Source organism: Frieseomelitta varia, unplaced genomic scaffold (genome assembly GCF_011392965.1).
Source record: "Frieseomelitta varia isolate USP_RPSP 00005682 unplaced genomic scaffold, Fvar_1.2 scaffold_435, whole genome shotgun sequence".
In the NCBI taxonomy this organism is placed as follows: Eukaryota; Metazoa; Arthropoda; class Insecta; order Hymenoptera; family Apidae; genus Frieseomelitta; species Frieseomelitta varia.
Genome location: NW_025110185.1, coordinates 116,694 through 128,545, shown reverse-complemented (window position 1 = coordinate 128,545; position 11,852 = coordinate 116,694). Strand labels below are relative to the sequence as shown.

The 11,852-nt window shown below is 29.7% G+C and overlaps 3 protein-coding genes and 1 non-coding gene across 24 annotated transcripts; 1 reads left to right on the top strand and 3 right to left on the bottom strand.

Annotated features, from left to right (window-relative positions):
• Positions 1-432: 432 nt before the first annotated feature.
• LOC122532113 (putative leucine-rich repeat-containing protein DDB_G0290503) lies at positions 433-7,009 on the bottom strand. 5 transcript variants are annotated; one of them, XM_043660608.1, is made up of 14 exons: positions 6,539-7,005; positions 6,184-6,251; positions 5,965-6,103; positions 5,697-5,874; positions 5,535-5,636; positions 5,192-5,464; positions 2,629-5,115; positions 2,444-2,558; positions 2,164-2,368; positions 1,901-2,090; positions 1,674-1,832; positions 1,462-1,614; positions 1,299-1,391; positions 433-1,216 (listed from the first exon to the last, which is right to left on the bottom strand). In XM_043660608.1, the coding sequence occupies exons 1-14, from the start codon at positions 6,581-6,583 to the stop codon at positions 987-989; spliced, it is 4,437 nt and encodes a 1,478-aa protein (XP_043516543.1). In that variant the 5' UTR covers positions 6,584-7,005; the 3' UTR covers positions 433-986. The 5 variants fall into 5 exon arrangements, with proteins under 5 accessions (XP_043516543.1, XP_043516545.1, XP_043516546.1 ...); XM_043660610.1 differs by having other exon boundaries at positions 1,904-2,090; XM_043660611.1 differs by having other exon boundaries at positions 5,192-5,461.
• A 26-nt stretch (positions 7,010-7,035) lies between these two features.
• Positions 7,036-9,002, top strand: LOC122532116 (protein AAR2 homolog). Of its 4 annotated transcripts, none has more exons than XM_043660626.1 (6): positions 7,036-7,144; positions 7,425-7,669; positions 7,734-7,849; positions 7,921-8,068; positions 8,147-8,419; positions 8,477-9,002. In XM_043660626.1, exons 2-6 carry the CDS (start codon positions 7,482-7,484, stop codon positions 8,883-8,885), a joined length of 1,134 nt encoding a protein of 377 aa, XP_043516561.1. In that variant the 5' UTR covers positions 7,036-7,144; positions 7,425-7,481; the 3' UTR covers positions 8,886-9,002. The 4 variants fall into 4 exon arrangements, with proteins under 4 accessions (XP_043516561.1, XP_043516558.1, XP_043516559.1 ...); XM_043660623.1 differs by having other exon boundaries at positions 7,037-7,144; positions 7,915-8,068; XM_043660624.1 differs by lacking the exon at positions 7,036-7,144 and adding an exon at positions 7,255-7,309 and having other exon boundaries at positions 7,915-8,068.
• A 61-nt stretch (positions 9,003-9,063) lies between these two features.
• Positions 9,064-11,142, bottom strand: LOC122532111 (apidaecins type 73-like). 14 transcript variants are annotated; one of them, XM_043660593.1, is made up of 12 exons: positions 10,970-11,141; positions 10,758-10,847; positions 10,604-10,684; positions 10,450-10,530; positions 10,269-10,358; positions 10,115-10,195; positions 9,934-10,023; positions 9,780-9,860; positions 9,599-9,688; positions 9,445-9,525; positions 9,286-9,371; positions 9,065-9,173 (listed from the first exon to the last, which is right to left on the bottom strand). In XM_043660593.1, the coding sequence occupies exons 1-11, from the start codon at positions 11,054-11,056 to the stop codon at positions 9,336-9,338; spliced, it is 888 nt and encodes a 295-aa protein (XP_043516528.1). In that variant the 5' UTR covers positions 11,057-11,141; the 3' UTR covers positions 9,065-9,173; positions 9,286-9,335. The 14 variants fall into 14 exon arrangements, with proteins under 14 accessions (XP_043516538.1, XP_043516533.1, XP_043516537.1 ...); XM_043660603.1 differs by lacking the exon at positions 10,758-10,847 and having other exon boundaries at positions 9,064-9,173; positions 10,970-11,142; XM_043660598.1 differs by lacking the exon at positions 9,445-9,525 and having other exon boundaries at positions 9,064-9,173.
• Positions 11,143-11,705: 563 nt separating this feature from the next.
• On the bottom strand, positions 11,706-11,778 carry Trnav-aac. Its single transcript has one exon. It is a non-coding gene; the product is annotated as a tRNA-Val (tRNA).
• Between the last annotated feature and the right edge of the window lie 74 nt (positions 11,779-11,852).

The window sequence follows — 11,852 nt, the reverse complement described above, 5'->3', positions numbered from 1 at the left end:
CGGGCATCGGTCTCATTTTGATTGCATTTTGCATTGTTGATTCCGATACAAAATTTGATATGGTCATTCGAGTGTATTTTGTAAGTAAAAAATAGTGAGAAATAGTGAGTTAAAATCGTTAAAATTCAAATTGGCAAGATGGATGGAATTTCATCAAGCAAACATCAACGCTATGCCGACCACGAATTATGTAAATACATACTTTCCTAATTATCACTTAATGTTTCTTATTTCAATAATGAACGCTGGTACATATGTTATAAGCAATCAGTTGATCCAGTCGATATTTCGTTTCACTACATCTGTTGCTAGTATCTTCTGTGTTTGAAAAATATGATACAATAAAAGGACTATAATTGAAATTTATTCGACATGCTTAAATCCTTTGTCTGGAAACGTTTTCAGGGAACTGCCGTTCGAAAGACAAAGTAGAGAAAATCAATATTTTATTTTACGATATAACAAAAGTTTTCTTTTTTCTATTTTCTAATTCTTTTCTTACGGAAATTTAAAGTAAAAACATTTAAGCGCGAACGAAACTTCGTTCACGATATTACGGAAACATGTTTGTTTCCATGTAAACGGCTTCTTTGGTATATCAAAATTACATTATCAGTTTAAGTTTCTCTTTAGTCTTCTATGTATATGTAATGTACATAATATAATAATACTTTAATCTTAAAAGAAAGATCAGCTATCATACAGCGTGTTATAGATCGTAATAAAACAGGAGTCGATTAAAAGTTACAGTTTGTTACAATTTGTTACAATTTAAACTATACGAACAACAAAATGAAGGAAATGTTACTTCTATCTTTTCAGGATCACGTGAAAAAAACGTCATCAAAAAATATGTTATCGCCGTGATTGATCGAATAATATAAGCTTTAATTAACACAACGTTTACGGAAGAATTTTTAAGTAATATAAATTATCTTATAGTAAATATCACACAATATTCTGTACTCTGTCGAAAAAATTGTACATTATGTATTACTGTTTTCCTGAGCAAGGAACAATTCTCTATGTTTTTTCAGATAAGAATTCCAAAAGTCAGAATCACGCGTATCAAATAATCCATTGATTTGTTTTATGGTTCGATCACGCAATAATACAGATGGAGTCCACTTTAACGTATTTTGAACCACCTGGTCGAATTTGTGCCTTGATAAACTTAATAATGCCGAGATAACGCCTTCTTTTTGCTCATTCGATCCTAATTAAAAATATCAATTGTTTATTAATAACTGAATACTACACATTGAATAATAATTGAAAACATAATGATATAGGTATACCTTCATCAGAATTGATTAAATCGCATAGTTGTTCTGCAATTTCACCAACTGAATTATCCTTATCTTCTATTGGGAATACACGTAACAGATTGCCTATAATTTCAAGCAATAGAAATTATAATTTATCAATTGAAATAAAATTAATTAAGTATAAAAAATTTACCTAATAAAGAAAACGCTCGGTACGTGCTCGGTAGTTTATTGTTAATTATCATTGATAACAATGCACCTCTAATAATATTCGTATACGTCCATGCAGTTCCTTCTCTTTTGGCAAGAAGTATAATAGCAGTTTCTACTTCACTGTCACACCTTTCTACAAATTGATCAAATTGTATTTAAACAATATACTAAACTATTATAGTTATTACTTACCTTGAAGTGCAATCAACAGCTCTTGGAGGATATTTTTAGATAATGTCCCTAGTGGATATTTGTAGAATAACGTTATTAAATTCTTCAAGGCCTGAAGTTTGGGATAGTCCGTACCTTGTTGCGTCATGATTAAATGTGCCATACATTTCGGCAATAATTCTATACGTAATAGACGATTACAAGATTGAAATACAAATTTAATTTTGAAATTAACAGATTATACGTACTATTATTAACACTTGTTTCGTTATTCGGGAAAACTTCTGGCCAGGAAGTGAATACTGTGTATAAAATAAGTATCGCGTGAAGTCCCAAACAATACAAAGCGTCGCAACAGAATATCCTTACTTTTTCTCGGTCTTTCTTAATTCTTGCTAAAATCGTATACATTCTAGCAAGAGATTGTACCACACATCTCTAAAATCAATTTACTATTAATTACGCTAATTCACTTTGCATCGCATACCAAAATAATGAGAAAACGTCAAACCTCTATCGTTTGATTGAGTTTAAAAAGTTTGTATGCTATACCAGCCTGCACAAATTGAAATACCAGGGGTTTTGATTTTTCTAAGTCAATTAACAATGGTGCTATTCTTTGTTGCGCTTTCGTCATTAATGGTGCAGGTGGTGTGTAACTTTTATCTAAAGTTTTATTATATTCCTGCTCTGTGCTTAAGAATTCTATAATTCCTCTGGAATCATTCGTTATATATTAACAATTAATTATGTTAAAAATTAATATTAAATACTATAAAATAAATACTAACTTTGCTATGATACGATCATTACAATTAGATTTTAATTTGTCAATTACATCCCAGTGTATGGAACTTTCCCAATCGCTATTTATCAGCCTCTCCAATTGTTTGTTCACAAATTTATCTGAAGTAAATAAAATTATTTTAGACGATTTAATATTATTTTAAAACTCAACTAATAGATATAATCTTACCCCCTATTTGACTAGCATGCAAAAGTTTTTTCCTATACATTTTTTTATTTCTTATGCTTGGTTTCTTATTAATATATTCCTGCAACATTTTTAATGGACAGTGTGATTCTAATTGTATAGTAGAAATTTCCTGCTTCGTACAGACATTATTGTGTGTTATTTCTTCTGTATTTAAATCCCTTTCATTTATATTATTTATTTTTGAAGTATCAATGGAAGACTTGTCATTGAAATTTAATAATTTTTGTTCGCTTATATTATCCGTTTTGCGAATTTCTTTTACATCTAAAAAATTACTTTCATCTATGTGCTTGAAATGCTCACTATACTTATTTAAATCAGTCTTTGTCTCATCCTGTTCGGTTGTTTCATTTACAGAATTAATATTGGATATAGAATCAAATTGATTATATTCATTTGTATTTGTTTCAAATTTTGTGTTTATATTTTGTCTATGCGTTTTGTTTTCCGAATTATTTAATAAATTATTGGAAACTGGTATCTCATGAACAGGATTTTCTACATTTTCAGTGTTAGAGTGTGAAAATATCAATGGAGGTTTTTCTATCTCAGTGTTGTTAAAGTGCGAAAACATCGATTGAGGTTTTTCTTCATTATTGCTACAAATTTGATCTTTTGATTTATTCAAATCAACTTCGTTCATACTATTTTCTAGATCATTTACTGATTGTATTTCAAAATTATTTAATTTCATTTCTTTTATAATTGGATTTTTAGGTATGTGCGCAATACGAGGTTTCTTTTTAGATATATAATAATCTTCTTTAACTACTTCAGGATTATTATCTTTTTGGTCTTCAGACATATTAGAATCTTCATTTTCGTCATTAGATATATCTTGTTTTAGCATGTTTTGACATGTTTTTACAATCTTACTGCTCCTTTTTAAATTTCTTATTTTTTTCAACAACTTCTGTCGGTTCCCGGATATTTTTAATTCGCTCTCGGATAGTTTCCGTTTCTTCTTAGAATTTAGGATATCAGAATTATTTGTTTCAATTTCAGCTTCTAGATTACTAGGTGGTAATGTTTTTGACATATCTGCATGCTCTGCTTTTTCAGTTTTTTCATCTAAGTTTGATAATGTATCTGAGATAACTTTTTCTTCAATTGGTTTATTTAATTTTATCAAATGTGATGCGTGCGCTAGTTTTGTCATGGACTTATTTACTAGTTTACTATGTCCACTAAAACATGGTTCATTTTCTATGGAAGAATTTCTTTCTATGGTATTTTTCTGCTCTGTTAATTCTGAAGAAGTGTCCGTAGTTTCTTTAAGTTGCATCAGTTTATTACTTTCATGTTCAGACAATATTCCCGAATCACCTTCTATTGACTTACTACGTTGAACAAAATTTTGTACTATTTCTACTTTAGTTTTATTTACATCCGTATCATTAGAATTCAAAAATGGACTTGCAGGTGATATGGTTTGAGATTCTACATTGTCTTCAACATCATTAAATTTATCAATGGATGAATCTGCTGATTCTGCACAGTCTTCAGAATCATTAAACTTATCAATGGGTGAATCAGCTAATTCTGCACAGTCTTCAGAATCATTAAACTTATCAATGGGTGAATCTGCTGATTCTGCACAGTCTTCAGAATCATTAAACTTATCAATGGATGAATCTGCTTTAAAATCACTGTTTAATTTTTCTGAATCTTCAGTATCATTTAACGAATTATCAGATTGACCGAATAACGAATGTACAAACTTATGCTTCTTAGGCTTTTTCTTAACAGAAGTCTGTTTATTTTCTACAATTGAATCAACTTTCCAAGAATTAGTGTGCGCATTTTGTAATTTCTTACGTTTAACCTTTACTTTTTTCTTAACAGAAGTCTGTTTATTTTCTACAATTGAATCAACTTTCCAAGAACCAGTGTGCGCATTTTGTAATGTCAAATCAGATAATGTCTTTAATCTTTTATGTGCATCTAAATTCTTCCTTTCTTTTCTATCATAAGTACCTTTCATTTTCCTCCATAATTCATCAAAATTAGTTTGCATGAAATTATTTATGTCATACATACTGACATTTTGATGATGTTCCTTACAAGTGTTGTTTCGATTTGAGTTCTTTTTATTTAATTTCTTTTTCATTTTTTTCACTTTCGTTTCTAACGCATAAATTTTTTTCTGTAATGACGAAATAAGCGATATCGAAGATGTGGCTATAGTCATTAAACTCTCACAATTCTTATTATCATTGGGTGTATTCGAATTTATCATTGACGAAGGATTAATTGGCGTTGAAAAGATATGATTGTTACCCTGATTTATTGAATTCGACGTCGAGGAAAAAGTGTTACAATTTATATGATTTAATGGAACTGTATGCGGAGATAATGAATTTGTTGAAGTAAATATTAAACGACTATTCTGATTTGATTCCTGTGATGACTTATCTATCAATGTAGATAAACTTTTAGCTTTACATTGTTGTTCATTGTTTATATCTAAAAGCATATAAAATTGTTAAAATATATCTCATATAAAAAGACATTGTAAATTGTATATAATTCAATGTCATACCTGTTGATTCTTCTAACGCAGATGAAAGTTTTCTGGGTGGGGACGAAATCTTTTCAATAAGTTTTGGACATGAATCGCTCACAACTTTACATATTTCCTTAAAAGGAGGTGGATCTAATAGAATTTTGCACTCATTACAAAATATAGGATATGGGTTATCTTTAATATCGTAAAATTCAAGAGTTAACATGGATTTATCTGCAACCTCCGGTTTCTGTATTACCATATCTTTACTTAATGTGGTATTGGTTCCAGCATCCTTTAATTTTTCTTCTATAAATTAAATTATTTGTATTAAATTCTAAAATGTACTAATTATAATCTATTAATTAAATCAACTCACTGTTTTCAGTTTCTATAGAGACTTTCTTTTCTATTTTTTTAATTTTTGTTTCATAAGATCTTTTTACATTTTTTAACTCTTGCTCCAATTCCTTGATTCTAACTACAAAATATAATAAAATTACTATGCTGCACACAGTACAGTATTAAATGTATTGTATACCTTGCAGTGAAGATTTTTCTACATCATATTGGATTATTTTGTCATTTTGATTTCCTTCTATATCCTTTATTTTACATATTAATTGTTGTATATGTTGCTGATCAGCTGCTGTTTTGATAGTAACTTCGTTTACTTGTGCAGCTAGAGTATCAATCTTTTTTTTATATTCTGTATTTTGCTGAAAATTAAATATCAATAATCTAAAATTGAAAGATAGAAAAAATATTTTTCAGGATAAATATTTTAAGTAGGTATTACTTTTACTTACAAGTTCTAATTTAATAACTTTTGCTAAACTAGAATTATAATTACATGTTACTTCTTTCATTCGTTTATTTAATGTATCTAACTCTTGTTTTAACCGTTCACATTCTTTCAGTTTATCATTATACTTTTTAATTAATTCGCTGAAAATAAATATTTTGTTAATATTACGATTGATGGTGATCAATATTCATAAAAACAATTAATACGTCAATTAACTTACTGAGTCGCTGCAACTTTCTTTTTCAACAATCCATACGATGTTGGCTGATCTACATGGGAAACATCCTCCTGAAATAAAATAGATAACGATACATAATTATTATTTTTCAAAATTTGGAAATGGAATAATAACTGAAAATTTTATTATTTTCATAAAATATTTAGTTAATAATCTTCAATATAATTTGATGTATGTTGTATTCACGAATGTCGTGTTGAACTTGTAGAATTTAGATTGAATTTTTATTAATTATTAATATCAAATATACACGTAACATAACCTTAAACTAACCTAAATAGTCGACACTACTAAATTTGATTTAAAGTAAAAGGTTCTAAGAAAAAGAAATACTCACTCGAGTGTTTTGTTTCTCTATCCAATTTAGGAAATCATTATCCATGTTAATTAAAGTGACAATTAGTACTATTCGTTTTAAAATTGTTTATAATTCTGACCGCTGACCAAGAAACACGTTTATACGGCGTTCATTTGGATGTTTACAATTACAGATTTAATATGAAATTGTACCAGTACGAAACATTCTGTTCGAGAATTGATTTTAAATAAGAATTCGTTTAAAGAGAATTCGTTATTTTTATCTGATTTTCTACGCTCTCAGTGTCCTTACAATAGTAGATATTAAATATTACAATATTACGTCTTGGATATATTTTAATCTATTTTTTTTCCAAGATAGAAAATGATGATTTTTTTAAATAAATTCGAAAGTTGTTGCATACAAATCTATTGTAGTTTAAGCATTGTAATTTTATTCATTTGCTATTACCATGCTATTCTCCCCTCTATTTCTATTCGTCAACGCGCTATGCAACTATGCACTATACAGATTTACTTCATTTGTGTAGCAACTGCCGTATAGGTTTGATGTATGTATGTAGTTCGTTGAAAGCATTAAACATTTTGATAAAGATGGTGGGGACAGCGATGACCAGTTAGCAAGGTAGTAAAGCTCATGTATAATAGAGTAATAGTGTATACTGAATGCTTACGAAAATATTTTTATTGAAATTGTAAATTGGTTGTAATAATTTGAAAGTAAATTTGCAAATTTAATTTGATGGTGTGTGAAAATAAAGAAAAGAAACTTGTCTTTCATGTTATTCCAGTAAGTAAATATAAACATATTTTCAAAATTTTTTGGTTAATGCTTGATAGTATAGTAATATACAAATGTAAGAAATTTATAAAAAATATGTATTGTAAAAAAATATGAATTTCAGAACCATCTATATGTGAGAAAATACATTTATCACATTTTATAGTTTTATTAAATAATCATGGGAAGCAAAGGAATAGAAATGGATCAGAGTTTAGCCCAGAGGCTTCTCTTTGAAGGTGCTACATTAGTTATGTTAGATGTACCTGTTGGCACAGAATTTGGAATTGATTTAAAATCATGGAACACAGCGGATAGATTTAAAGGTGTTAAAATGATTCCGCCAGGATTTCACTATGTTCATTACAGGTAATTTTTTACAGTTTTTTTTCATTCTCATATATAATAATTACATATATATATATTCTTAAAGTGCTGTAGATGAATTTGGAGAAGCAACACCCAAAATTGGCTTTCTTCACACATTTAAAAAATCTGAATTTCTAGTGAAACGTTGGGATGCAAAGGAAGAAGATCTGAGTTCAGACAGTATGTAGCATAAATAACATTAAAAAATCTTCATTATTAGTCATTATTTAATTTTCTATACAAAGTTGTAGAAGAAGAAATGGTCGAAAGATTGAAGAGTAATTTGAAGGATTTAGATAGATTTTTAGGATGTTACCCTTATGATATATGGAAACAGTGGAAGGAGTTAACAAATCATATTACTCCTCCACTTGTTGAACGTTGTTCACCTATATGTGGGTATGTTAACAAATTTTATAAATTAATAATTACGACTGCTATGTTAATTTTTTTGTTAATAAATTTGTCATTTCTCAGTTTTGTAAGATCAGCATTAGAATTAGAATATTGCACTGATGCTGCAAGACCAAGAGGTGGAGAATCGAATCCTAAAAAAAGAAGGAGTGGAATTACTGTGGAAGAAAAAGAAGATGAGCTTCTTCCTGATATGAAACCTAAACCTGGTACAGAACTTCGACTTTCGAAAATACCTGATAAACAATATCCAGACGGAGCATCACCAACTGAGATTACAAAGCACTTTTTGGATACAAGTTATGCACTGGATACTGTCCTTAAGCAATTGACACTGTAAGTAATTATTTTGCTTCAGATTTTTATAATTAACTGTTAATGATATCTTTTCAGTCCTATGGAGATAATTGGAGAACTCCAGTTAGCATTTGTCTGTTTTCTTGTTGGACAAAGTCTTGATGCTTTTGAACATTGGAAGAAACTTGTGTCTCTCATCTGTGGCGCTGATTGTGCAATATCACAACGCCGCGCGATTTTCATTGAATTTATGAAAGCATTAGAAATTCAATTGATGCACGTACCCGAAGATATACTTTGTGATATTGTAGCCAATAATAATTTTGTTTATCATAATCTGCGCAAATTGTTCGCAAATATTGAAATTAATTCTGAATTAGATGGACGCTTAAAATCTTATACAGCAAGATTTAGCGGACGATTGTCTACAAAATTTTTGTGGGATTTTTCTAATTTACAGGAAGAGACTGAAGATGAAGCACCTGTTGTTGTTTCGTTAGAATAAGATTGTATATATTTCGTATAAATACATAATTATAATGTGTATATTATAAAACGAGTATAGTTATACTTTGTATATATGAATAATATTTGTATATAAATAAAGATTAATAAATAAAAACGTTCTTGTATTTTGATAAAACAAATTTTATTTTGTATTATTTAAATTAAATACATTTATATTAAATTAATACTTTAGAAGATGTAAATAAAATTTCAATCAATTGTTGGTATGTTAAGAAAATAATGAACAATCCAGTACGTATTCCTTCATGGGCAAAAATTAGTATCGCTAAAAAATAAAAAAAATATTAATTTCCAGTATTAACAGCTATAATACAGTTGGTATATTAATTAATATTAAATTAACATTTACATTAGTATATTAATTAATTAATATTTACCGGGCGTGGTGGTCTTGGTTGAATACATCCTTTGGTTTTTGATTGTCTAATCAAATCGGTTCTGGATCGGCTTCACGACGAAGACGCTAGATAAAAATTAATGCAAAATTTAGTATAGAATATTGTTATATCAACAATTATTAACATTTAATTACTTACAGGATGTGGTGGCCTTGGTGGTGGAACATATATTGGTCGATTACCGGGTTCTGGTTCTGGGTCAGCTTCTCGACGAAGGCGCTAAATAAAAATTGATGCAAAATTTAGTATAGAATATTGTTATATCAACAATTATTAACATTTAATTACTTACAGGATGAGGTGGTCTTGGTCGTGGAATATATGTTGGGATATTAGGTCGGTTACCGGGTTCCGGTTCTGGATCGGCTTCACGACGAAGACGCTAGATAAAATTTAATGCAAGCTTTAGTATAGAATGTTGTTATATTACCGATATTGTATGCATTGATATTTATTAGTATTTAGTTATTTACAGGATGTGGTGGCCTTGGTGGTGGAACATATATTGGTCGACTACCGGGTTCTGGTTCTGGGTCAGCTTCTCGACGAAGGCGCTGAATAAAAATTGATGCAAAATTTATTATAGAATATTATTATATCAACAATTATTAGCATTTAATTACTTACAGGATGAGGTGGTCTTGGTCGTGGAATATATGTCGGGATATTAGGTCGGTTACCAGGTTCCGGTTCTGGATCGGCTTCACGACGAAGACGCTAGATAAAATTTAATGCAAGCTTTAGTATAGAATGTTGTTATATTACCGATATTGTATGCATTGATATTTATTAGTATTTAGTTATTTACAGGATGTGGTGGCCTTGGTGGTGGAACATATATTGGTCGACTACCGGGTTCTGGTTCTGGGTCAGCTTCTCGACGAAGGCGCTGAATAAAAATTGATGCAAAATTTATTATAGAATATTATTATATCAACAATTATTAGCATTTAATTACTTACAGGATGAGGTGGTCTTGGTCGTGGAATATATGTCGGGATATTAGGTCGGTTACCAGGTTCCGGTTCTGGATCGGCTTCACGACGAAGACGCTAGATAAAATTTAATGCAAGCTTTAGCATAGAATGTTGTTATATTATCGATATTGTATGCATTGATATTTATTAATATTTAGTTATTTACAGGATGTGGTGGCCTTGGTGGTGGAACATATATTGGTCGATTACCGGGTTCTGGTTCTGGGTCAGCTTCTCGACGAAGGCGCTAAATAAAAATTGATGCAAAATTTAGTATAGAATATTGTTATATCAACAATTATTAACATTTAATTACTTACAGGATGTGGTGGCCTTGGTGGTGGAACATATATTGCTCGATTACCGGGTTCTGGTTCTGGGTCAGCTTCTCGACGAAGGCGCTAAATAAAAATTGATGCAAAATTTAGTATAGAATATTGTTATATCAACAATTATTAACATTTAATTACTTACAGGATGAGGTGGTCTTGGTGGTGGAATATATTTTGGGATATTTGGTCGGTTACGGGGTTCCGGTTCTGGATCGGCTTCACGACGAAGGCGCTAAGATAAAAGGAACGATTTATTATTCGTTGTAAACTTAATTTAGTTATTGTTAGTTATTGTTTATCATATGATATTTTATAATTTATAGTAGATATATACGTATATTTTTCTAATCTTACCAGAGATTCGGATGGAGTTACCATTGTATCAAGACATGTTGCTACCGCGAAGGTAACAACCAGAATGGCGAAGATAAACGTCTTCATGGTTGCACTTCTTTAGATCTTGTCTTCGATTATTAACCAATGGTCAATGAACAAGGAGATACTGATGTCGAACGAACCGAGTTGCACTGTATTTATACACAGCGTTACGGATGTTAATCTTTATACATAAAAGTTCAAGGCACTCACTTGGGAATCACCGTCTACTCATAATACATACATGATAACAAGAATCTCTTTTTACGTTGCGTTACTGTCAGAGCAAATTTATATACCTTTTTTCTGTCTTTTCATTCTCTTTTGACTTATTTATTGTTGGTTCCGAAAAACAAAGTTTTACTTTATATAATTCAAGTTTAATTAAATCATTTGATGAGAAAGTTTAATATATGAAATTGTTTCAATCATATCGTTTTATAATTTATAATTAATTGTTTATTTAAACAGCATTAGATATGTGTCTTCTGTATGTGTGAATGAGAATATACACTGACCATTCTACCCGGGAATCACATAAAATTGTAATACTAAGTAAGCAAAAAACTTTTCCTCCTTGGATTCTTGGAACTTCTATTTTTTCAAATGTAAATTACGATGCTAATGTTTTTTACTACTGAAGTAAACGTGACAAAACTAATGATTTGTCAAATGAGTTATCTAATTTTATCATATTTTTAAGCAAAAACAAACATGTTTCCGCCCGGGATCGAACCGGGGACCTTCCGCGTGTTAGGCGGATGTGATAACCACTACACCACGGAAACCAATAATAATTATGTTTTTATAGTTTCATAGTTGGTGTATAATGTTTTAAAAATTCGAACTATTTTTATATTAG

Bases quoted from the DNA above. Each gene is read 5' to 3' on its own strand.
- LOC122532116 (XM_043660623.1), top strand. From the start codon at position 7,482: ATGGGAAGCAAAGGAATAGAAATGGATCAGAGTTTAGCCCAGAGGCTT. The intron at 8,069-8,146 runs GTATGTTAACAA...GTCATTTCTCAG, and splicing joins CGTTGTTCACCTATATGTGG to TTTTGTAAGATCAGCATTAG. The intron at 8,420-8,476 runs GTAAGTAATTAT...ATATCTTTTCAG, and splicing joins GTCCTTAAGCAATTGACACT to TCCTATGGAGATAATTGGAG.
- LOC122532113 (XM_043660608.1), bottom strand. From the start codon at position 6,583: ATGGATAATGATTTCCTAAATTGGATAGAGAAACAAAACACTCGA. The intron at 2,559-2,628 runs GTAAGATTATAT...TATTTACTTCAG, and splicing joins GCATGCTAGTCAAATAGGGG to ATAAATTTGTGAACAAACAA. The intron at 1,217-1,298 runs GTATACCTATAT...ATTTTTAATTAG, and splicing joins TTTAATCAATTCTGATGAAG to GATCGAATGAGCAAAAAGAA.
- LOC122532111 (XM_043660593.1), bottom strand. From the start codon at position 11,056: ATGAAGACGTTTATCTTCGCCATTCTGGTTGTTACCTTCGCGGTAGCA. The intron at 10,531-10,603 runs GTAAGTAATTAA...ATTTTTATTTAG, and splicing joins CACCAAGGCCACCACATCCT to CGCCTTCGTCGAGAAGCTGA. The intron at 10,196-10,268 runs GTAAGTAATTAA...ATTTTTATTCAG, and splicing joins GACCAAGACCACCTCATCCT to CGCCTTCGTCGAGAAGCTGA.